The following is a 27,271-nucleotide window of genomic DNA, read 5'->3' on the forward strand; positions in this document are numbered from 1 at the left end:
TCTGTGCGTGGTTTCCTTCGGACAAAGTTTCTGAAAACTCCCTCTTAACCGACATAACAGTCCGAGCGATGTTGGTTTACAAGAAGTCCACTGTATGTACACTGGTTATGTTTACAGAAGATGGTGGAGGAAGCGAGTGAGTGAGTGAGTTTGGTTTTACGCCGCTTTTAGCAATATTCCAGCAATATCACGGCGGGACACCAGAAAATGGGCCTCATACATTGTACCCATGTGGGGAATCGAACCCAGGTCTTCGGCGTGACGAGCGAACGCTTTAACCACTAGGCTGCCCGCCGCCCCTGGTGTAGGTAGCGATGATGATGATGATGATGATGATGATGATGATGATGATGATGACAGGTGTGACTCACGTATTCGGACACGACTGGTATATCCATTCGGGTACCCCTTTCTTTGGATAACCACTTTTTACAGTTCGTTTGTCGTTCAATCTCACGTGACTGAAATGAGACCATTGTGCATATAAGGATTGTCTCACAAAACAAACCACATAACAGCGCCATTACACCCACCTCCCACCCACCCGAAAATGCAATCCAGAACGTGTAATTTGTTACACTAAAATGACGTAAACGTTAACAACCAACGTCAAAACTACGTTGTTTCTTTCCACTCATGTTTGTAGTACACTCTCGCTGTGTGTGTGTGTATAAACGGAACCTTTGGTCTACCATCAAGGTCTAGACAAATCAACGCAAGACGTTGTGATACTGGTCTTCTGTACCTGCTATCGAACAAGTCAGTGGGGGTCGTATTATTTCGTTGTATTTACGTCTGATAATTTACAAGCGGATTACGTTCAAAACGTTCGAAAACACAGCATGCAAACTTTAACATCATCTTTGTTGTGTGCAGCAACGTTTCGTATTTCATCTTGCCCCTTCATCACATATACTGAACAAATAGAGATGGGGATCATGCATAATTTGGGATATTTGTGTTTACTCTTTGGCTCAATCTTCACAACAAATATGTTTTCTTGTACAGCATATCTGACTGAGTGTTTGTGTGAGGCAACAGACGCCGTTACGTACAGTGAAGAGTTAACTGGAAAAGCATCTTCATGTGCCATAAGCAGGGCTACTATGTAAGCCAACTGTGCAGAAAAGAGACAGAAAGACAAAATAAACAAACAAAAAAACACGTACTTGTCGTTGTGTATGAAATAGACGTCGCCGTCAATATATTTTGTGACAAGAGGATATTCTGACGGGTTGTGAGACCAGAAACCTTGAAACTCATAGCCTTTCACCCTGTTGTACTGGCTCTCATCCCAAATCCACCATTTTGATCGCTGAAAGGGAAGATAACTCTTGTTGCATTATTTGATATTTAAGGGTTTCTCGTCTGTATGGGGCAGAAACTTCATTGACTATGTCATGTTTTTGAATAGAGTCGAAGCAACTAATTTAATTTAGATAAAAACAGGCTTAAAACTACAGACAATTTTTCGGAAAGAGTGGATTATTCGGAGTATATCGCGGCGTAATGTAAATTCGCGGACAACTATTTTCGCGCACCTATCACTTCCGGATTTACGCGGTCGCTACACATAAAAGTGTGACGTAAGATTTCGGGTTTGTAAACAAGAAGTTATCTTCAAAGTAGTGTTTTTTCTCGAAAGTTTTCCATCAAACGTATTTTTACTCTTCTGCACTAATGTAGAAACATCAAGACGAAATGAAACTCTACAAAAATAGTTTCCATCCATGACATCACCGATCTGCCGGTTGTCTGTATTGGTAGATCGTAATGCTAAAAGGTCATAACCTTGGAAGCCAATGTCAGACACCATCCTAATAACTTTACAACAAATGTTTATGAAAGTTACTAAATAAAAGCAATTAATATAATTTTTTAATGATCAAATCAAATGGTTTTAATTAATGAATAACGAACATATGCTTGTGTTTATTCAGTAAATGTCTCCAAAGGCATGTAGAATATTATTTAAATTTTCCTTCAAGATTACTGGAACTTTTACTTGTTTGAATGCGTCTTTTTGATGAAAAAAGACAAAAGTAGACAAATTCTGAACATTTCCCGACTAAAACCTTCTTATCAGCATTGTGACACATGAACTTCAACTCTACATCGCTAAACCATTTACCATACTGTTTGTTCGGATTTTAGCTATTGACCTTGATACTGTCGGTATGGCTTTTCCCGCTACGATAGCGATATGTCAAATGCTGAAACGTATGTTCTTATGAACATTTTATAGTGATGAAGGTTTGTCTTATTGTTGATTTGCATCTGCCTTAATTCCGCATACCGTGCCTAAACGTGTCAGGTGCGCGAATATTGATTACGCGAGGCTTTATCCATACAGCAATACTGTTCTCGTACTAGATATACATAGATGAAACAACACTTAATTGGTCACTGAAACAAGAGAAAAGCTGGTAAGAATGGGAAACAATTCTTCCTTAGCACTATGTACACCCAGTTCATACATTATTACGAACAATACCAGCAAGTTATCACGAACAATACCAGCAAAATTATCACGAACAATACCAGCAAAATTATCACAAACAATACCATCAAATGTATCTTGGTTTGGTGTTATAATTACGTGAATACTTACAACGTAATTACAACGAAACATAAAACACCTAGGTGTAGAGCAAAGACCTCACCCCAAACATAAATATTGTCTCGCGGCCATTGTCATTGCCAACGACTGCTGAGATTGGTGGTTCTGGCAGGTTACTGACATCAAAACCCACTGGGTAATCCTTGTCCAGGGTATAGCCAGTAAACCGCCAAACGTTTGGGCCTGAAATAAAAGTAAAGGCACTGTACGTCATGGTATTGTACATTGATTTTAGTTTGGTTTGTTTTGGTGATACAGTGTGACTACATCTGGCACATGTCACCGTATTCCAGTTGCGTAGATCGACGCTCATGCTGTTGATCACTGGATTGTAAGCGGTAAATGGGTATTTCGTGAGGATGGCAAAGCCACATTAATTCGGTCCGCCTCGTGGCTGCAAGAGTTGTATGTTCACATGGCAGTGAACGTGAAATCCAGTGATATCGGTAATAATAATTGTCAGGTCCAGACGTAATTATTTACAGATCGCCGCTATATATCTGGAATAGTGATGTTTGCGGCGATCAAACTCAGAGGGACTATGAACGCTTGAACGTTTTGAATATTTTACCTTTTCTACAAGGGAAAAAACTTCAATGCCATTTCGTTAGATCTGAAGGATATTTAGCGTAAAAGACAAAAACGTAAAATTTCAGTCTAATAGTATAATAACACAAATGCACCTCTGTCTTCTACGTGTGTTCTGACAAATATCACATACCATTCAAGGAAGTAGGTGACATTCCATTTTGCGAGCGAGCATACCAGTAGCAAATGCAAATGCCAATGCATATAATAAAAAGTAATATATATCTATACGGATGAAACATTTCCAAAGGAATGGAACAAATTGTCACATTTTCCCTTAATTTCTTTTCATCATCTCCTTCCTCCTTGGCTTCATCATTTGCATTTTGTCAATATTCTAAATCCAGTATCCCCTATGGGTGATAGTAAAGTTCTCATTTGTTTCTTCTTTGGCTTCATCAACTGCATTTTGTCAATCTTGAAAATTCAATATTCCTTACTGGTTTTTTTTAATGGTATAATTTGAAAACTGAGTCAGTCGAGTGGCGTTTTTCATAAATATAGAAAGAAAGATTAAGCTGACCTTGATATGCAAGGGTAACAGTATATTGCTGTTAACAGAGATCTCAACTCTCAAACTTAAACAAAAGTGTTGACTGTCGCAGTGCTACAGTCCCTTAAGGAACTGACCTCTGTTATCCTCTCCTTCCTACGTCTTCAGAGGCGGTCGAGTAGCCTCGTGGTTAAAGCGTTCGCTCCCGATTCGCCGAAGACCCGATTTCGAGTCCCCACATGGATACACAGGGACTTGCATCGCTTAGAAACGGCGTTCGAAAGACACATAGGTGTATAGACCCTACCCTAGTACTATATAAAAGGAAAGGGATGTAACGAAGAAACCACCCCCTCCTCGATCAAAGTTACATGTCACCGTGTAAAATATTTTTAAGGCCCCGTCGAGACTATCGAATCGAAAGCCAGATGATTTCCCTGCAAAATGAGCTATAAATGGTCACAATCGGATCATTATTTCAAAACTTATACACCACGAATCATCGAAAACAGCTACCTCCGCAATTTCACGCCAAAATCATGAATCACCCAATACGGCGAAAACTCACCTTTTACATTCGTTTATTAATTCAAGCCACGTTGACAGCACCAGCGTTGTGCTGGATTCGATCCGCGGGTCAGAAAACTTCAACATCTACATATCATTTTCTCGACAGTAAGCAAGCATGTTCACCAAAATCGCCGGCAATCCTACTCACTTGTCGGCCATAAGTGACCTTGACTTTCACATGGCTTGATCAGATCCGCACATACAGACTCGGGCCATCCGACTGGTTGGAAATAAGATATACAGTGGGAATGGCCAATCTGGTGCTGTCAACGTGGCTTGAATTAATAAACGAATTTAAAAGGTGTCTTTCGAACCCCGTTTCTAAGCGATACAAGCCCCTGGGCATGGATACAATTTCTGAAGCCCATTTCTAGTGTCCCCCTCGTGATATTGCTGAAATATTGCTAAAATATTGCTGAAATATTGCTAAAATATTGCTAGTAGCCGTGCAAGATTAAATTCGCCACCTTATGCGCGACGCGGTACGGCGCGACCAGGATTGCTGATAATAATTCGAAATAAAAGGGATTTTGTTTAATGTGACGTGTCACTTACCCATAAACATGTAAGTAACTGTCTGTCCATTTCTGTTCATTGTGAAGGCAAAGTCCACCTCCACTGGGGCTCCTGGAAACACAATCTGAAGCCTCTTTGGAATACTTTTAGCATACTTGTCGTCGTTGATTGCATATGCTTGGTCCATGTAGATTCCATATGTCTGTTTATCAGCGCCTGTGAGAAAGGATACTTCAGTTAGTGTCTCATTGGAGGTATCAATGACAGCAATATTGGACACGGATCATAACAACAGATGCACATCAAAAGCGTGACAACTGATGTATACCAAGAGAATAACGATATTATGAGAGGCATACAAAAGTGTGAAAATGCAGGTAAAGCAAAAGCTTTGATCTGGATTAATAGCAAAAGCGTGAGAATGAAGGCATACAGAAGCGTGATAATCGAGGTGCACAAAAGAGAGACAACGGAGGCATACAAAAGAGTGACAACGGAGGCATACAAAAGGGTGACAACGGAGGTATACAAAAGAGTGACAAGGGAGATATACAAAAGAGTGACAACGGAATCATATAGAAGCGTAGCCATGGAGGCATACAAAATAGAGACACCTGAGATATACAAAAGAGAGACAATGGATGCATACAGAAGAGAGACACCGGAGGTGTACAAAAGAGTGACAACGGAGACATATGCATACAGAAGCGTGACCATGGAGGCATACAGAAAGAGAAACAACGGAGGCATATAAAAGAGGGACAATGGAGGTATAGAAAAGAGTGACCATGGAGGTACCCTAAACGATCCTAACGAGTCAGATGAGATGAATCAGTTGCTGGATGATTTACGATTATGAATACTCGTATGTCTAAAAAGCATCCGAGCATTTAACGAAAATGGTAAACAGTTAAGAAGGTAAAGGGGTAAGTGCTATGGAAGGCAAAGGATTAGCACTTGCTACCGCAGATCTTACAGACTTTGTATTCAACAGCCCTATCATCTCCGCTGTAAACACACCCTAATCCTATACATTGGAAAAACACTACCTCGTTCTTGTATATATGCCGTTCAACCACAACATCGCTTCTGTTTGTAATTTGAAAGAACGTGATCTATACGTCTCATCCTGCTTTAAGCTAAATCTAATCTGGTAGTAGCGGCGTTACACAACACTCATGTCAGACTTACCCCACACTACTGCCTGGAACAGGTTGTTGCACGTTGGAACTGATGGCGCTTTTGTTGGTATGAATACTCCAAGAACATACCCTGAAGGTTTGCCTAGAACAGACATAAATGAAAACTCTCAAACCCAAGCCAAACGCCTACCGATAGGATTATGAAATAGCAGGTGCGCTTTGTGACGTAACCTGCAAGGCCAGAGTAAGCATAAAACAAAGGCACCGCGAGACAACTTCATCACACCGAGGGTATCGAGCTACAAGAACAAAATTACAGTGCGATGAAAATTAGTCTGATTTTTATCCCACGCCTATACTCATTACCATTTCCCAACAAGCCATTTCTGCTGAATTTCGTGGCTACATTCTCTTACTGAAGACATTTCTGTAAGAGTGTGTTTCTTCCATAAATATATGGCAAAATGTGTTTTTGGAGGCAGAAATGTTTTGCAAAATTAGCTGGTTTTCCTTTGCGTCGAGACATTAGACTTTGTGGTAAGAGCAAATCATTTTCATAAGTGTTATGTTATTTCAGCTGATCATCTTGTTATCGTAGCTCATCATGTAACCTTCATTGACGCTTTGTTATCCCACCTTTGTTATTGTTGACTACTATTACTCGTACATGTACCTTGCATAAAACCGAGTTTACCCCATTATTCCTCCATATGCTTGCAATGGTATTAGAAGCTATACCAAACGTTATTGTGAAAATAGAGACGTTGATCATCCATAAAGTTTTGACATTCACTAACTTCTAGAAAGCCACTCAAAAACATTGAACGAGTTAAATCTAAACGTCACATCATCTTTCTTTCAACTATACAGCCAGGGAACTCCATTCACAAATGTAGGTCTGTGACTGATTTCCCAATTAGGTTAGTTAAGCAGTAACTGTAAAAAAATATTTTAACTTAGAGTCTCAAAAACAATCCTTGACTGTAACAACTTGACACGCAGAAGTATCTGTGTCATATTCGTGGCTTAAATAACATCAAAATGTGTATCAAGAGGCAATTAAATCTATTTGTAGCAGTAGCCCAAAATACTCACCGTATAAAACCTGTATGGCACTAATGTCGTCATCGGAAAGTCCGTACGTTCTTATGGCGCCGGAGTAGTAGGCGCTCATAAGAGCGCCGTCGACGTTGGAGTGTTGTAAGCCAAGAGAATGGCCAAACTCATGCGCAGCAACTTTCTCTAAGTACTTCCTTTCCCAGTCTTTGTTGTCAGCGTCTGTAGTCCACAGCTCATCGTTGTCAAAGTGGGCGTCTCCAGACAATCCTGCACCTCCGGGGGGAAAGGCGTGGGCAAGCACGTTGCCTAATAAACAGAGAGATGATTCGTGATATTTAGGAGAGTAGCATGCGTGGTATTATCGGGATAATAATATACTGGACAGCAAAAGAAACGCAACTTTCGATAGCAAATGAAATCGCATAAAAGTATACGTAAGCGTTCACTTTGTGTCTTCTATTAAAAATCTTGACAGATCACAGATTTGCGTTCTTTAGCAGTTCAGGATAGTTCAGGATTTGTAAAGTACCTTGTATCCACAGAAGGTGCTCAGTGGCGCTGTGACAAAGTTAAAACTAAATCTAAACACATATCTACACACAATGCTGAAAGTCTAAGAGAATGCTGAGAGGAGGTGAGCTTTAAGGAGAGAGTTGAGAACTTCTTTGGAACTGGTGTTTTCTTAGCTCAGATGGTAGGGAGTTCCACATCTGTGTACTGCAGACTGAGACAGCACGGTCAGACATCGTAGAAGAGGAATGTTTCTTGAAAATGTACCATTAAGAAAAGCAGAGAATAAAGCATACCATATGCCAAAGAAATGTAATAAATTGTCACATCTTCGCTTAATTAATCTTCATATTTTTTTTCCTCAGTCTTGTAAATCCAATATCCCCTTGTGTTATTGAATGGCATATGTCCGACTAGCAAATATATTAAGTAAATAGAAGTGGTACTAGCCCATAACCCCGAGGAACACCATACTGACTTTAGAATTTGACAGAAAGCTCATCTTGACCTTTAACGGACGGTCAGAATACGAAGATTTAATCCACTGAAGAGCAGTGTTTTTCACTGTGAGTAATTGTGATGCGTAAGTTTGCTGGTGATGCAGGTAATAATAATAAAAGTATTTATACAGCGCTCACTCCCACCAAAGGCAATGCTCAAAGCGCTGACAAGTCACAGTTCATATGCACAGTATAATCCATGGATTTATGAAAAATATTCTTGAAAGAGGTATGTTTTGAGTCTCTTTTTGAAGAGTGACATAGTTGATGTTTTAGATGAAGGGGCAGAGTGTTCCAGAGGGTAACAGCTGCATACTGAAAAGACTTGGGACCAAATGATTTGAGTTTATATAAGGAGGTACGGACAGGAGAAACTGAACATGGGAGCGCAGAGTTCTGTAAGGAGTGTACAGCGTCGTGGGGTCTTGAAGGTAGAGAGGTCCCATGTTGTGAGCTGCCTGATAAGTTAGAATCAGTGTTTTGAATTTGATACACTCAGGAATATGAAGCCAATGGAGAGATCGTAGAATGGGTGATATGTGACAAGATGGCTTGCTTCTTGTTATAATAGATGCAGCAATGAATCTTTTGTAACTTATTGTTCAATTCATATGAAACTCCAAACAATAAACTGTTACAGTAATCTAGGCGAGAGAAGACTACAGTTCCCATGAGACATACAGTAGCATCTTGTGTCAATAGATGGCGAATGGATCCAATGTTTCTCAGTTGGAAATAGCAGCATTTGCATAACTGTGAAACTTGAGTTTATATAGAAAGATTGCTCTCAAAACTTGTTGAAAAACCTGGGAATACAATGAGGCAAAACATGATTCGAACCAAGATTCTAAGATTTATACAGACCCGAGAGACCAAAAGATGCACAATATCAAATCCTCCGTATAGTGAAACAGTTTTCTTTGTTTGATGTTGAAATCCGCACTCAGCAATATTGAAGCCATCTGTAAACAATTGAGTCTGGACCAGACAATCCAGTGATCAACAGCATGACCATCGATCTACGAAATTGGAACAAGTGACATGTATCAACCTAGTCAGCGAGCCTGACCACCCGATCCCGTTAGTCGCTACTTACGACAGGCGTGGGTTACTGAAGATCAATTCTAACTCGGATCGTCACGGGTCCCCTCTTACATCAAGAGTGAGTTACCAACGACCCGATTCTTCACGGGTATCAAGCATTGCTGAGTGAAGCGTTATACGGCAAACAAATTTAAGACATGAATCTTCACGAGTGTGTACAATGTTTATCTGAAGCCAACCTTTCAAGTTGTTGCTTCTTCCGTCAAATGGACTACTATCACCATGGTCCAGGGATACAAATTTGATGTCAATATCTGGCTTTTCATCTGCATATACAAATTTGAGACCAGACACGGCTTGCCATCGCTGAAACGCATCGCGGAACGTCTTTCTGAAAGAAAAAGGACTACATTCATTGCAAGAAAGCAAATACATAATAAGAATATCCTATGATAGTGGGCGCATGTAATGTATTACACCTTTAGGTTACTCTCTCCAAAATTGATAATGTTGATCACAATATACTGTCTAGCAAACATTGTTGTCTGTGAAATGTTTCTGTCCATTCTTACGTACTTAAAACTTATGATAAGCTGTATGTGGCAGAACACGTGATGGGTTATCTGAATACTTCACATGTAAAATGGCCATGGGTATCCGTCAAGGATGTGTTCTCAGCCCCAATGTGTTTTTAAAGTTTCTAAATGAATTCTAAATTTTATTACAAGATTATGGAGGACATATCATTTTTAATACTGAAGACTGTCCCGCAATATATGCACTTATTGTTTGTTGGTGATAGGTAGCATGCCCTACATGCAACTGCACTTTGTGTGTATTATAGGTCTGTGGCCTTTTCAGTGAATGCACGGGGGTGCTGTCTTACGGCATTTGGACAATGTACTCAAGGCTTTTAGTTTGTTTGTTTTACGCCTCACTCAGCAATACACTCTTTATATGACGGCGGTCGGTAAATATTCGAGACAATCCAGCGATCAACAGCATGAACATCGATCCACTCAATTGGCATACGATGACATGTGTCAGTCAAGTCATCCAGCCCGACCACCCGATCGATTTACTCGTACGACAAACATGGGTTACTGACAAAGAATTTTCAAATGGATCGTCACCGGTATATACTCCACGCGTTACAAATGAAAATACGATACGGCCATCATGATGGAGAATTGTCTGTCCGGCAATCATCGCTATGACAACAAAGAACTGTACTTACCGCTGTTCTTCACGTTGCAGCTGGTTTGTATACTGTGAAATTCCCCATCGAATCGTGGAATGCTTCCATGTATGACCTATATGTCGAATATAAAGTGAAGAAGTGTCACTCAACTTTGTTGATTGATATAGTGTGAAAACGTTACAGTCTTGTTCAATTAGATCATTTATGGTACATCTTTACCTAAAGACATACCATAGTTTGAAGACACCGCCAAGAGACTAGACCTCTTTGACGTATTTGGACAGTACCGACGTTATGCGCATAACGTGCAGACCGGTGTTCTTGCAACCTTCACTAAGGTTAACCTTAACTCCCATTCTCAACATTGCACTAAGATTACCATAGTGACTTACGATCACCTTAGTGCTTTTTGAAAGGAGGCTCTGGTCGTACCTACGTTTGTAGTAAAGGCCGACAGTCCCTAGTTTGAATGATGCTTGTCAGAACAGAATAGAACAGAACTTTATTGCCTTTCAGGCAGTAGGAGAACGACATATGACGATTACAGTGATTAATATACAAATGTATAGATTTGGGAGGTGGTCTCAGTATAAAACATGTAAGCTACAAATACTACAAATAACAAATAGTAGTACATAGTACTTTGTATTGCACAGGTGACGTATATACATGTATAGGTTTTCATGTAAACTTTACAGAGACAGACAGAGACAGACAGACAAGTTTATTCAGTAGAAAGGCCACTGGCCCATCATACATTCAGTTGCATGATCACACATCACATGAATGGTAGACAATAATTTATGAAAATATCCTGCTCCTAATTCTAATGTGTACATAATATATATAGTATTCCCAGAAATTATTGAGAATCATGTTGCGTCATGTAACTCATTACGTTTATTAACTTCTGGCGTTTTACTTACATAAACATGTTAAAACATCATCCTTTTACAGCCTCAGTCTTGTTTTAGTACTTTGTTAGACCTCCTCGCTCAGCAATGCATGCCTGAATACGCCTAGGCACACTACCCATCAAAGTTTGTAGGTAATCGTGTGACAGGGTATCCCAATATTGGACCACCTCGGCCTTCATATCTTCAATATTTCTCAGTCCCTTTCGGTTTATTCTGTCCTTCATGACTCCCCACACATTCTCAATTGGGTTTAGGTCTGGGCTGTAACTGGGCCAGTCTAAAACTTGAACATTTTCGCCCGACAACCACTGTTTTGTGTAGCTCGCAGTGTGTTTTGGGTCATTATCATGCTGGAAAATCCAATCATCTTCATACAATGTTTGTGCTGTCGGAAGAAGGTGACCATTTAGAATGTCAACGTATCTTTCTTTTGTCAAGTTTCCCGTGAAAACACACAATGGCGTCACTCCGCGAGCCGATATGCCACCCCACATGTGAAACTTCGGGCTATGTTTTGGTCGCTGGTAGATAGGTTTGACAGTATCTTTGGTCCAAATTTTCACACACTTAGGGAAAAGCCAAACAGAACTTTCATCCGAAAAGAAAACATTATCCCAATCTTGATTTTCACGAGCCCGACACCAGTTTAAACGTTTTTCCTTTTGTGCATCTTTCATCAACGGCGAGGGAATTCCACATTTTTTCACCCAATTAAGTCTCTGTAATTCCTGCCTAACTGTTTCATTGCATACCTGAGGACTTCCTCTGCTAATCATTTTATTTCTGATGTTCTCAACACTTTTCAATTTGCCCCTACTCACAATCTGCCCAAGTCTTCGGCGATCCACAACACTGAATTTCCTAGGCCGACCTGCCCCTGCTTTGTGCTCTATCCCAGTTCCTGTTTGAATATTCTTCAAAGTTCTGTATACTGTAGACAGAGGAATACCATGTCTACAAGCTAACACTGTAGCATCAGCCTCACCCCTTTCAAAATCATCTAGAATGAGCTTTCTTTTCTCTCTTGCTGTAAATTCTGCCATGTCAACACAGGAAGCCGTCTGCTCAGACAAGGGAGATAACTCTTGACGTAATGAGCTGCCTTCTAAGCCTTCAAGAGTTGTCTCCCTTATTTAGTATGCTTAGTGCATAGTGAAAGCCCTTTTTCCAATCTTAGCATCATTAGAAAAAAAACAAAGATTTTCTCAATAATTTCTGGGAACACTGTAAATAGAGAAACAATCGTAATGACACTGACATCAGCAGATTGCAAAATGTGTATAAAATTGTTTTTCGTTGCAGAATTTGTACAAACTATTTCTCTCGAAACATCAGAGAAACGTTTACAAATATAGAAAATATGCCACTCATCTTCAACAACATTAATACCTTTTGATTTACAAAATAAACAAAATTTTTCATTAGAATATTTTCATATCTCCCAGTCTCTATAGCTATAGCTCTATAGCTAAATTAAAGTTTCCACATCTGAATTTAATTTGTAGAGACTCTATGCGTTTACAGTGACTGGGGCCCCAAGCTTCAGCTCCATAACATAATATAGGTGAGATCCTGCAATCAAATATTTTATACAAATTTTTACAACTGACACCACGCATTTTTCTCTGAAAGTTATTTACAGGAAATAATGCCTTATTAGTCTGAGAACTTTTGGTGTAAATACAAGTCCTAAATATATGTATAAAGATACAGATTCAATATGTTTACCATTGTAATACCATTTCTCTATATCTCTCAGAGGCCCACCATTTCTAAAAACAAGTCTTTTCAAGATTTACTGTCATACCAGTGAGTTTACAAAATTTCTCAAGAGCATTAATCTTTGTCTGTAATTGGTTACATGCACTATATAATTCACTTTCCCAGTGACATTACAGTGTTTCAAAAAGTACATTTTCGCAGTGGACCAACTTTTACATTTTGAAACAATTGTCAAAGTTTGGTCTTTTCTTAAAGTAAGGTTTAATAAATTGGTTTCTGGAGTCAATAAGATAGGGACATTCTAAAATTGCATGGTATTCATCCCCGAGGTATTACTGAGAGTACGCCATTCCAACGGCCGACCTCAACCGGTAGGCGGTAGATTAGATGTGCGAAAAAGAAGAATTTAATCCAGATGTTTTATGATAAAATGCTTAAATAACTTTCAAATCCAAACTGTGCCTTAAAGGTCCGGTATTTCTTTTTCTTTTCTTTTCTTTTTTTGTCCTTGGAGGAATTAAACACATCTAGTACTAAGTCTGTACATACTCATCTTCTAGTCCTACACTGATAATGTTTGACAGAAATGACAGTTGTCCTGGTTATACAACATGTACAACAAACCTGTCTGTGTGAAAACAGACTCCAACCATTTTATCCATTAATGTGGATAATTTCCCACGTAATGATCAGCAAAAACGAAGGAAATAATTTGTTTTCTTTACCAGTCAGAATGGAAACGCACTGTGAAGACTAGGGGCGGTTGGATAGCCTAGAGGTTAGAGACCATTTCGGGAGTAAATTCCTTCATTCAATCTGGAGATTGACTTCGTGAGCGCCAATCGTCGACATGGGTGTGCGTTGACAAGCGTCAGCCTTGTCAGATCAGCAAGAAACTGAGTTTAACTCTACTTGATATATCGTTTAGGCGATGTAACTATGCAGTCCTGTGAAAATGTCTATCGTCACTATTGAGTGGGATGACAGAGATCAGTATATCACCTGCCTGAAACTCTCTCAAATAATTTGATCTTCATTTACTGAATACCTTGCTTGAAACGGAATAACCACACGCTTATCTCTTGGTTGTCATGGTAGCTGTCATAATCATTTTGTTAATCCTCTTGCCAATGGCTGGGTTAACTTCTTGTTCCACGTTTGAAAGGAAAGTCACACCCTTCATTCACGTTTCATTGAATGTATGTATGTTTGTTGTTTATCTCCACGCTTAGCGATAATAATCCAACTGTCCAATCTAGACCCGACAAGCAAGTGATCAACAGCATGAGCATCGCGATCGATCTGGGCAATTTGCATATGATGACATTTGTCAACCAAGTCAGCGAACCTGACCACCCGACCATACGACAAACATTAGTAGATGGCAGCTTGGGATATCCCCCGCGACATTTCAGGAATATTGCTAAAAGCGGCGTAATATCATATTCACTCACTCACTCACTCAGTGTAGCTAGTGTAGCTCGCTGCTCATGCCGTACGCGCGGAAATTTGGAGCTTTTACCGACTGACCTACATCCCCACGTTCACTACAACACTACCACTTCCTGTACGTGACAGACTGCGGCAAACATTTAAGGGCACACACATATCTTGGTTTACGAATCCTCGGCCCATTTTTTTTAAATACCGCTGATAAAATCCAAATAAACAATATAAAATCTGCTTTATTTACGACTTAAGAATTATTGCAAAAATTTTGAAACAAATAAAATCCCCAAATTAACGCAAAAATATCAATTTGGGTTTTTTAAAAAGCTATTGCAGAAGGAAACGTGAGAACCTGAATGTACGATTATATATTCTAATCAGGGGGAAAAAATCTGAAAAAGCATTTTTAAATATGTTTTACCACCTATCGACAAGAATATTGCTGTAAAAATCAAGTAGTATCTGTAAAACAAGTAATATAAGAAGTACTTTACAATGTATAGGTATTGTAACATAGTTCCATGGTGATGGGGCCAATATTGTCGTCATGATAATCACTTTAATCACAGCTGAGATTCCAGTAATGTGTATCTATGCCCTGAATAAGTCCATATTGAATAAGTATACAGGGGAATCCGTTTTAATCTCATCACATTCTGCCAACATGTTTATTGGTCGCATGGATGAGAACATTACTTATGAAACTTACATGACGTGAATTGAAACTGAAACTGCATGTATTGTGTTGAGCACTGTGACCCGTTCATGCACATATCGCGGAGTAAAAATAAATAAAAAGGAAAGAAAAAAATCTACGAAGTAAAGAGTATTACTGAGTTTCATATATTATACTTTGATATCAAATGCAAGTAAGGAAACTGTTTTTACGTCCATAAAAGCACTAAACGCAGGGTCGATGGAGCAACTGTGCTAGTGTGCTCGAATAGTTAGAACAGGTAGTCATGACGATCGTAATGAAAATAGTCAAAAGCATGACTATTCTCGGGGGGCGTTATCGAGGGTTGTGATTAAACCGTTCGCTCGCTACGACGATGTCCCGGGTTCGATTCCCCAAATGGGTACAACACGTGTGTGTGTGGTGTGTGTGTGTGTGTGGGGGGGGGGGGGGGGGGAGGGGGGGATTAGCTTAGTTGTTAAAACTTTCGCTAGGCACACAGAAGACCAGGGTTCCATTCCCAATACAGGTACATCGGTGTGAGGTTCGATGGGGTAGCGGGGTAGCCAAGTGGTTAAGGTGTTCGCTCGTATCACCGAAGACCAGGGCTCGATTCCCCATAATTATGGGTACATGGGTGTGAGGTCGGTCTGCGGTACCCCTCACTGCGATATTGCTGGAATATTGCTAAAAATGGTGTAAAACTAAACTCACACGCTTTCTCATCGTTACCTTACACGCTTATGTAGGTTCCAGGTGAATCAATGATTCATTTGTGTGTTAAATTTGTGTAATGTACGTAATAGGACAGAAACAGTTTCAGGAAATGCTGACAAAGAATATATACACGTACTTGACAGTTTATAGGCGAGGGGCTTTGATGAATTGGTGTTGTCATCGTTATTATCCAGGATTTCAGGGTTATCGGGAACTCCACACCTGGATGACGTCATGAGGCGGTACGTTGCATGATCTACTAGGCCAGTCATCTGTAACCTGTAGTATTTCTGAAATAATCTGAAACGTTATTGCGAATACTTATTAAAATCATTTTCATATCTGCCAACGACAAAGGACTAAGACAATCGATCACAAGTTTTGAAATTGCGCTCAAGGTAGCGACGTACTTGTTTGTAGGTTTTTATGACAGCCATACGTAGCTATCCCACCATACCACGTGCACCCACGGGACCCGGGGATATCTGGGTACTTATTGGCCTTCAGCAACCAATACTTGTACAACGCGACTAAAGGCATCGAGTTAACACATCCCAGTTGCGTAGATCGATGTTGTTGATTACTGGATTGTCTAGTCCAGACTCGATTCTTCACACGAAGCTGAAACATTGCTGAGTGCCGCTTTAAATAGCATACCTGCCAACCATACCAGTGCTGTAAGGGATTGGCTATTTGATCCTAGTGCATCAATCAATCGGTACTGGGATCACGTATTTACGTATTTTCTAAACTTCAGATGAAAAACATATATTTTCTTTGATCAAATATGAACCCAAAACTTGGAATCTCAGAAACACTTATCACGTAAGTAAATTTATTACGCCATTTTTTCGGCAAAAAAAAAATTTTCGGGAACAACTATTTTGTCGATAAAAGCAAGGCTCCACCCTACCAATTAGAACAAAAACCAGTGTACATGAAAGCAGGAAATCCATTTCGACATAAACAAAACATACGTTTCCCGGGGAAGTGCGGATCTCTTATATGTATTTGCTGCACATATTTGTATCTACCATCTTTGTAGACCTCGTAACAGGATTTGTGCACGGGAACCACAAGCGTCCTTTTAAATCTGATTATTTCTTTGAAAAGTAAATCACAAACGACGTTTCTTACTTAATTGCCTTCTTCCGTGAATCCTTGTGAGCCGAGCTGTTGATTTCTTCAAGCGGCTGAGCGGTGAACCCGTACGTTTGAAGAAATCTCTGTAACAGAAATATGTGTGTAATAATGTGACATGCATGCATCGCTCAACTTATCGATTCATTTACGCTTTTAAGCAAATTGCATTTATACATATCAAAGCGCCCTGTCGCGAGTGATTGCTGTGGATCCTTAAAATGGACGATATCTGCGTTACCTTAGTATTATTTATCATTCAGGTGTTCACAAATATGTTGAAAAGCCGCTTGCCACAGGACCAGTAACTTCAAGAAAGTAACTTGTCATGACTAATGTTCAACTTGCCCTGATTTTATGACACAGTGCGAGATGTTAATGTTTTTTGGACTATTTATCGAAGAGTGATAATTTCACTCCCTACTAGCTCAGCTTTGTTATTATTGCGAATTTCAATAGCTTCATTATGAGCAGATATGAAATTAAATCCAAGATTATTCGCAGTTTGAAACCATAAGTCGAAATATCTAGTAGTCCACGGACAAGTAAGATACCATTATTTGATTGCCCGAAATGAAAACTGACTTGTCCCGAGCCTCGGACGATAGGATTTCTTAACCCTGAATTATAATGTGTCTGAAATCATCTGAAGTGTGGTCTCAACTGCAAGCTACTACTACTGTAACCAAAAGGAACACACGGCGTGGATCGTTCATCATTCTGGCAACCATTGGTTTTGAACATACGATTTTGTTTACGATATCAAGGCTTAAAACAACATTCATCCAATCACTGTCACAAAATCTGTTAAACGTTCACGCTATGTAAGACCAATTATGTACGGTATCATCAGAAATCCTATTTCAGACGAACACGAGGAAATCTGGGAATCGGGCACGGATGGGCTTTTGGCGACTGTGCTGATGTTGGGTGTGCAGAGATGTCACAATTGGGGCAAAAAAACTTATAAATGTGAGGTCTAGACCCAAGCTCTTTTTTCACGTTAGAAAGACGTCTGGGAACAAATCGGTTAAAAAACGAAGAAGCCAACCTGGTACAAAACTGTCAATACCAAATAGGTACAACGTCAAGAACAAACGTTAAAACATCAAGGAACAATTTGCCAAAAACGCCAAAACCAAACTGGGAAAACGTCAGGGCCAAATTAATAATATACTGAAGACAATCTAGATAAAGCGTTAATGAGCACATGAGTAAAACACCAAGACCAATTTGGCAAAAACGTAAACAAACCCAAACTGATAAAACTCAAAATAAAGACTAAACTGGTGAATAGTCAAGAACAAGTAGGTGAAACGGCAAAGACCAGATAGGTAAAACGCCAAATAACGAATAGGTAAAGCATGAAATACTGAATTTGGAAAACTAAAAAAGATCAAATTGATGAAATGTCAAGACTAAATTGGTAAAAGGTCATGACCAACTTTGCAAAACGTAAAATATTCAAATGATATAACATCAAAGGACTACATGAGTAAATAGTCAAGAATAGATTGGCATAAGGTCAAAAAACAAACCGGCAAAACACCAAAGACATAATTCGTAAAGACCACATAAAGCGTCAAACCTGGTGGGACAAATAGGTCACGTCAAAGACCGGTTTCATTTCAGGATTTATTCCTTTATTGAGCTAACATCCGTGACATGAGTCCAAAACTAGTCAAAGCGCAGTAAACCCTTTAGCAGGCCAATGTACGGAAGTGAACTAACAGTTCTGTATTACTGTCCGTCAAGTACGGAAGGGCTAGTCCCCACTCTGAGTACTCGTGTCCTTTGTGGGTCATGGCGCGGTCAACCCTCTGTTCCATGGTACTGTCACAGGCCTACATGTGTGCCTCTGTTTCCTGGGGCTAGCAAGTGCCTCGCAGTACTTATATCATTTTAATGAAGATGGTCATTCGACTTTCGCAGCATGTTGAACGCTGGGCACTGTGAACACCGGTTACTCGATAAGTGCACTTGGTACACACAGTCTACACAGGTCGAGGAGGACACAATGTGTGCTTTTACAATGAGTTTTACAGAGGAAATGTAAACAGATTTGTTGGGGGTTTGTTCTTGTGGCTTTTGTTATTACGTTTAACAGATTGAGAGTGAAATGCAGCAGAGAGGGTTCGGGTGATCCTGGCACAGTCAGGCTGGTAAAGCTCACCATCAGCTCAGGGCCCTCGTCCCCTCTACACGCAGCCCAGACAGCGAATATAACTTCTCCCAGGAAACACTGCCTAGTCGAACCCGTCAAGAACTTTTCGGAGCATATGAAGGCTCCCCAACACTGCAGCCTTCTGCATTTCCCAGATTGTCAGAAAGGCTGACGACAGAGTACTTGGGATGCAAGCGAAACATGTCAAACTCGAGGTCCGCATATTCATCATGTTTTTTCTGAATCTTGCCAATCACATGATATTGCTGTCAAAATGGACAGAAAATTCAATGATATAAATAATTTCGTTGGCTTTACCACAAAGGACAAGATCAGGTTCGTTGGCTGGAATTCGTCTCAGGCCGTATATTGGCATATTCTAGAGAAGTGTGAAAGCATCATTTTCCTGGACGCCCTGGACATGTTTCGGGGGTCAAAGTCACAGGCACGGCGGAGACGATAGTAAAAACAGCGAGTGCCAAGGAATGGCATCCACTGAAAAGGTGTTGGAAGTCTCTGTGAATTCATTGCACAGTCGACATTTCATGTTAACATTTGGTTAAGAATCACATTCTAGCGATTGCGAGTGGGAAGTGACTGGTCCAAGAGCAGCAAAAAGGAAGCCCTCAGTTTCACATTTGATACCAGCCGACTTCATCCAGACGAAGGAGTCGGCTGGATTGCTGTTCTGTTCCACACATTGCATGTACACACGATGCAATGGCTTCTCAGACAGCTTGTCCACAATAGACCGACTCTTTCCAGACTTAGTGAAGACTTCAACTGGTTTACTCCCATCACTGTACCGCCCACCAGTACATCGCCATCAGCAAAATCAACTTCAAATTTCAGATTGTGTCCAACAACCTTGGCACGCTTAAAATAGATGTTGTAATTCCTCGCTTTCATCGTGAGTCTTGACGTGCATCACCAGAGGAGCATCCGATATATAAATGCAAAAAAGTACACAATAGAATTCTGTTATGAAGAGCCTCCACGTTAATCAAACCCCGACCTCCAGATTTGATTGGCATTCATAAACGATTAAGAGAGGAACGAGGGTGGTGTGCTCTGTTATCAGACATGATCCTTCTGGTCAGGCTATCAAGACTCCGGATGTCTTCTTTTGTCCATTCAACTACCCCAAAGGAATAGGAGAGGACTGGCTCAGCAAAAGTATTGGTGCCTTTGACATGGTTTCGAGCATTTAGCTCTGATCTCCAGATTTTCTTTATACTTGGCTTTATACTCAAGTTTATCTTGAATCTGGGTATTATAGAGCTTGTCTCGAACTTGCATTCCAAGATTGGTGTAGGCCTGATCTTTCACAAGATGCTCAATAACTCCTCCCCCTTGTAACCTGACCGATCCATCATTGGTTACCTTGCCACGTTTCAGATGAAGAATATTACATTTGTCGAGTCCAAATGTCATGCCAATATTATTATTATTTTTTTTTTTTTTTTCTAAATTACAAAACCAATGAATGAATTTCACTATCGCCATTTTTACAACGACATTAGAATGTATGACTTATTGTCGAAATATTCACAGACTAAATGAAGCTGTATGTCAATAAACGTTGTAATCATTCTTCATCAACTCAACTTCTAAAATGATTTCAGGAGGGAACCTTAAGTTGCATATATGCCGAATAGTCATGGTACATAAATTTAGATCAGTCGGTTACTTATTAAAAGTGCAATGTAAGGACCAACCTTAAAGAACGTTTATACTCAATGTTTTTGTACTCTTTTTACCACTGCCTATGAAAGACTTCTGGTTAACCATAAACGGAACAACATTTTATTTTAAAATAAAAAAAACTTGTGGTTAATTAATACCAAGCTCTTAAAAGTTGCTAAAAGGCCGTCTGCTTCTAACTCGCCTGCAAACGAAACCACAGACAGGTTACGTAACACTGTCGCCAGAGCCCTGCAGTGACATCATAGAAGAAACGCTTTTCAGTTTGTTGTATCAGGGATCCTATGTAGATGTTGTAGAGCATCCCTGGCGTGTGCGAAGCGAGCGTTGTGGAAGCCTGTGGTATATACTAAATCGGATGGCTCACCCCCTACCACGCTTACAGGATAGAAAATGGGGTTCAAGTTCCATCGAGTTTATAAAATCAAGACGGCTTACTACACATTTCTGAAGGATTTTGCATGAACATAACTCTTTCTTCCTCGGAAGCGAGGTTGTGGTCTCATAATCCTAATTACTGTATGATCATACTTGTATGCATTTTGAAACTTAATAAAAAGAAGCGATCTGCGAATGTATAACAGGAATGTAATATGTAGACATTTTATAGTCTGCCTATATGAATCAAAATTCGCACCCACGCCCTAGTATATGTCGTCTGTATCATTTCACTTCACGACGAAAACAATGATTCTGTTGAAAGTTACAACAACTTAATAAAAACAAAATGCAGATATTAAAATTAAAACAAATAGGAGCCATGTCAGGCTATTACCTTGTTTGAGGAATGTATCTATCAATATCCACAAAAACGAGTGATATATAATTCATCTGCAGACTTCCCAAGTGATGGGCCTTTTAACAGTCTAATATACGAACACGTGATGTATCGTTTCAGCCTTTTCACATTGCTGTATACTCTCATTGGTCACCCAAGATAGCACACCTGGCAACTACTTGCATAATGTGCGTCATTCTTTTAAATTAATAAAGTCAATAATGAGCCAGTAATCAATCAATGTATTGGCAGTTAATCCTTTGAAAGAAGGTTGTTGTTTTTACATAGACACAGACACGACAGAGTGTTTTCAGTATAGATTAGTAAATGTACATACACACTACCTTTTGACAAATCCTCATTTAAATCCGCATAGAAGTAATTAATCAATCGGCATGTTATCGGTTAATCCTTTGAACGATCCAGACACAAGAAATGCCACATGGGGACTTTTGTCGGGTAATCTAAGTGGCGTTACCACTAGTTGTAAATTCATTAACTAACCATCAAGTGAATGATGACAAATAACGTGTAGGTTTATACCACCTACCACGGATAGCGACACCAAGTGATTTTGACAGAATCGTATATGAAAACAAGGGTTCTAACTCGGAAACTTGGCAAAGCAGGAGACAAAACTTAATGACAGTAGATTGTTTTCACATCAGCTGTTGCGATTTCAGGTTTGTATAAACATGTAAACGAAATTAACCCCTGAAATGTAGATGAATACTGCATAGACCCTCATATCTGTATCAACTATTACGTCACGAAGACGCGCCGCTCTCATTGGTTGAAATTTCGTTTGCGGCTGAGAATTGTGCATTGTTGTCAAAAAGGTCGATTTCAGGTAATTAAAGAACGAAGTGAGCAGTTTTAATGACGGTGTTTCATTTATAACGATGTCAATGACTGATTTGCACCCCCTAGAGTATATGTGATCTTTAGCTTTTGTTGTTTTATTGAGTCTGACAAATGGGACGTCTAGCTAATGGGCTGACACCTTTAAAATACATTCTTTTCTTTTCATCTGTCATTTAAAATATCATCTGTGAATACGCCTCCACATCAATGGAAATGGGTGTTCGAAACTTGTGAAGACATCTGCTCCAAAATGAAAAATATTTGGAACAAAAATATCCTTAAACGAACGAAATGTAAGTCAAAAGAATTATGGCATTATGTTGGAGTTTTCAATGTGAAAGTATATTTCGACGTATATTTGTAAATGTGAATGTCCCGTAATGCATGAAAGCAACAAAATCCTTTCCATTCAATCTTTCTTTGAAACTTATATACTAGGTGTTTATCAAACACTATCAAATAGTGATGTTACCAAGTGGAGGTATATATATCCTGAACAGATATTGTTATGAATTACTATCAAATACTAGTATGTAATGTATGTATGTATGTATGTATGTATGTATGTATGTGTGTGTGTGTGTGTGTGTGTGTGTGTGTGTGTGTGTGTGTGTGTGTGTGTGTGTGTGTGTGTGTATGTATGTATGCATGCGTGTGTGTGTGTGAGGGGGGATGCGTGCGTGCGTGTGTGCGTGTTTGCGGACGTGTGTGCGTGCAGGAAGGCAAGTAGGTAGATACCTACGTACATACATACGTATGTGTCTGCGCATGCGTGTGTGCGTGTATGTGTACGTCGTATGTATTTCTCTTACACATTTGGAATTTGGAACATCAGCGCGCTTGTAACTATGCTCTTTGGACCTTCATCTGTCAAACATTTCTATCCTCCACGATGCCGTGCACCCTTGGAGATAGCCAACAGTCCTGAAGGTCTTCTGTGCTTGCAAGCGTCAACCCTCCGTGACAATCGAAGAAAGACGAACAATGTCAGTAAAGTACAAGATGTTCCTTGTGAGCCTGAGTATCTTAAAAACAGAAGCAACCAAACAACAGGTTTCCATATTTGAACCTCAAGTTGAGTCTTCCTCATTTTCGGGTTTCGGAATTTGAATCCCCAATCTGAATATTTTCAGATTCTGGATTCGAAATAGGGATCTTTTTTTCTCAGATTCGAATCTCTAATCCCGAATCTAGGATATGTTTGTAATTCATGTCGCCGTGACCTCTATGAATATAATTTCCTCTTTGTTGACTCTTCAGGTGGGGCAGAAATTGCAATGAGCTGCTTTGTCTAAGACCGGAGATGGGTTTGGCTAAATCTCGCCTTACACACTAATTCATGTGCTATGTGAGAAATCCCTACGTGTATATGTACAGAGGCTTACAGCGGCTTCGTGTGTTCTTACGTCAGTGTGTGTTCATGGTGTTGAAATTACACGCGTGCGTTCGTGCATATATGCGTGCATGTGAGTGCTTATACTAGTTGTGGCAAATACCTGTTTTATAAAGGTGGTCAAGTTGTCCTGCTGATGTTTGAACACTCACGCAAACGCGATATACAATCTCGACCTGTTGCACATGTTATTTCGGAGGCTTACTTTCTCTGTAAGGCACACATTCTAGTACATTATTGTGAAGATTCGTACGTGGGACTCGAACCCACAGTCTCATGCTACGTTTAACCAGGGAGCCTATATAGAGTGCAGAAGATCGCTCAAACGGTGGGAGGCAAGGAGAACTCTGACCCCATTCCAGTGTGTAACTACTGACGACACGTATATTGTTGACTGCTCCCTAACTCGAAACGCTTCCTGTGGTAGGTGTGAAACAAGGCACCAGAACTCCACCGACATTTGATGAAAGAGAGATACGACGATCCCCGGTGCAGTATAACAGGCCTACCACTCTCAAACAGGACAGAATGAAATTTCAGTCTAATGCATGACTGCCTAAGCTGTGATGTTGCGTAATTAAAATTATTAAACAAAACCTCATACACATGGCCAAATTTCTTTAAAATTTAACAAAAAATATATTATTGACGGGGGCGATCGTAAAACGTTGATTTACGATACCGATACAGTTTTATATTTACTGAAATTCCAATAATGTTACATTTTTGCGACTGATGAACATAATTTCACATTATATGTAACTTTCTTTCTTTTAATTTGTTTAAAATTCAACACAAAGTCTGGCCAACCTCTTACATACGTACCAAAGGAATGGGTTGAATTATTAAAATATTTATTACATAATTTCTTTAAATTTCAACACGAAGCATGTCGAAAGAGGTCGTAAAAATGTAATGTTGAAATCAAGGTAGTTTCATGTAGCTACGCTGCACTTATTCGACTTATTACATGGAGGTTGGAATCAATGGAGTTTGGATAACGGAAACTAGTGAATTTTTTTCAGGATAAATGTTTCAATGTCCCTATAACGCAATAAAGTTCAGGGATCGATTTCCCACACGGGGTACAATGTGTGACGCCCATTTTGGTCGTGTCCGTGATATTGATTGAATGCTGCTAAAGACGATGTAAAAGCAAACTCACTCACTCACTATAACATAATCATCTCTCATTGTGTCCATCCGATCACCATTTGAGGACCATATCCATTGTAACTACACTATGTCAGTGAGTAAGATAATAGTGACTAACACAACCTTATCCTTTCAAGGAAATGGAAGATTTGTAAACCTAGATTTTTCCAAAAATATACGAAATATAGGAATTATAAATCCAAGAGAACACTTCTATTGGTTATCTACCAAACAGACTCTACTGAGTGTAAGGAGAAAAGTAGTTATGAAAATTACATTAATGAACCACCAAACGTCAGTGGGAGAACTTCGTGTTCGCGAAAACTGAAGCGGTAGTAAAGATTTTTACCTGACTCCACATAGCACTATGTGAGTGAGTTAATATTTAGTGTTACACCGGCGATATTACAGATATCCTGACGAGAACGGTTTGATTTATATCAGTATCAAAGTAAATAAATTAATTAATAACATTTTATCATAGCTCTTAAATTTAAACTACCTGTATCATAAAATTATAGCACTATAAACAACAATGCAATATCAAACGGGCTATAGATCACTAGCAGGTGAAGACTGATCACTACGATAGGTAATAAGGGGATTTGCAGGACTTTGGCTACCTCCATGGGCCAGAGCTGGATTTATATCAACGACCGATAGTTGTCAAATAAGAAAAAATGCTATGTTTTTAGAAATCTGACACAGTGGCATGTAAACAAACCAAAGTGACCACAAATAGTTCGTAAGTTGTATTCTTACAATTAACATAGAGAAATAATTGTAGGTTGGGGGACAATTACGTAAAGACACATATACACACAAGACAAACACATTTACACACATGGGCACATACTTACACATATATACGCGCGCGCTCGGAGTGTGTAATCTTGAAGTTACATTAAACCCTGTTTTACTTCAGCTGATACAGTTTCCTCATACGCAGGAATCGAACCTGAAACCCTAACGTCACGGCGGCACCAACACTTCAGAAGGCGTACTATAAGTGACCTTCAATAATGTACAGTTACTCGAGGCTGCTGGACCAAGATAGCCAATACAATTGTAACGAACGATACTGGTCAGCACAATCATGTGTAATGTATCCACAAACACAAATACCGAGCAGAAAGATAGGAAAACCAATGGAATGCATCCTGGTAACTGTGACAAATATATGATAAATATATAATAAAAACGCTTACATCAACATCTAAGCGACGACTGTCAAAGGTTGGAGCAGTGTTGACAAACGTAAAATCAAAAGTCACCAAGAGCAGAAGAAGGGCTGAACAGTCCATGATGAAAGCCTCACGCGTAAGAGTGAACTGCCAGCGTTAGCGTGGTGACTAGTATAACCGGAAGTCTCTACTGTCAACCGGATGTTCGTGCTTCAGCAGAAAGATGGCAGTTGGCAAGAAATCTACTCTCTTCCGTATTATTCAACGACATGCGCAGTTTGCGCCGAGGAGGTATTGTATTCAAGAACATGGTGACTGAGTGCGTGAGTGAGTTTAGTTTTACTCCGCTTTCAGCAATATTTCAGCAATATCACGGCGATGGACACCAGAAATGAGCTTCCCACATTGTATCCATTTAGGTACTCGAAGCCGGGTCTTTGGTCTGATACGTGAACGCTTTAACCACTAGCCGACCCCACTGTCCCGTTTACTGAAAATATAGTGAAGAGAACTTCTAAGCATGTTTGTTTGTTTGTTTGCTTATTTGTTTCCTGTCTTAACCCGATTTCTTCAAGCTATCTGCAGTCCTTGATTCGACTAACCAGTGGTCAGTATAATGGGCACCAACATATAATGAGCGTGCGGACAGGGTAGGATGATACTCAACCAAACAAATCACTGTACATTGGGATACGACACATGAAAGTCTTAACTCGTAGACCGTGAAGATCCGGGTAGAAATTGGTCTTCAGCAACCCACACATGTCGTATGAGGTGACTAACGGAATCGGGTGGTCCAGCTCGCTGACCTGGTCGACACATGTCATCGTAACCCAATCGCTGATGTTGATCACTGGAATGTCTGGTCCAGGCAGTCGCGTTAAAGTGCGCGCGGCGTTAAACGTCAACCAACCAACCAACAAACCAACCAACAAACCAACCAACAAACCTATGAGTAATGATAACACTGGTTACATTTCCAGAAACTGTATAGTTCTGTTTGAAGAAACGTGTTACTTTTGTTTTCCGATCTTTGGGTATCGCTCGATGCATTTCTTTAAACATATAATATTGAGAAATTAGTCTAGAAGTTAAGGTTTGTTTACAAAGTTTGGATAACTAATAGCCGGGACCATACTTATAACACCACTTTAAGTGCAGAACT

The 27,271-nt window shown here is 39.8% G+C and overlaps 1 protein-coding gene across 1 annotated transcript in view; it reads right to left on the bottom strand.

Moving 5' to 3' along the window:
* The window catches only part of LOC137295867 (neutrophil collagenase-like), a 28,480-nt gene extending 2,231 nt beyond the window's left edge, over positions 1-26,249 (bottom strand). Inside the window, exons 1-11 of the mRNA XM_067827428.1 lie at positions 26,131-26,249; positions 16,862-16,950; positions 15,861-16,024; positions 10,280-10,355; positions 9,282-9,433; positions 7,025-7,294; positions 5,979-6,071; positions 4,827-5,003; positions 2,664-2,803; positions 1,170-1,315; positions 372-461 (exon numbers count right to left, since the gene is read on the bottom strand). Of these exons, the coding sequence (XP_067683529.1) occupies positions 372-461; positions 1,170-1,315; positions 2,664-2,803; positions 4,827-5,003; positions 5,979-6,071; positions 7,025-7,294; positions 9,282-9,433; positions 10,280-10,355; positions 15,861-16,024; positions 16,862-16,950; positions 26,131-26,226 (1,493 nt within the window). The 5' untranslated portion in view covers positions 26,227-26,249. The remainder of the gene's footprint in view (positions 1-371; positions 462-1,169; positions 1,316-2,663; positions 2,804-4,826; positions 5,004-5,978; positions 6,072-7,024; positions 7,295-9,281; positions 9,434-10,279; positions 10,356-15,860; positions 16,025-16,861; positions 16,951-26,130) is intronic.
* Positions 26,250-27,271: the final 1,022 nt, after the last annotated feature.

This window comes from Haliotis asinina, chromosome 1 (genome assembly GCF_037392515.1).
Source record: "Haliotis asinina isolate JCU_RB_2024 chromosome 1, JCU_Hal_asi_v2, whole genome shotgun sequence".
Taxonomy (NCBI): Eukaryota; Metazoa; Mollusca; class Gastropoda; order Lepetellida; family Haliotidae; genus Haliotis; species Haliotis asinina.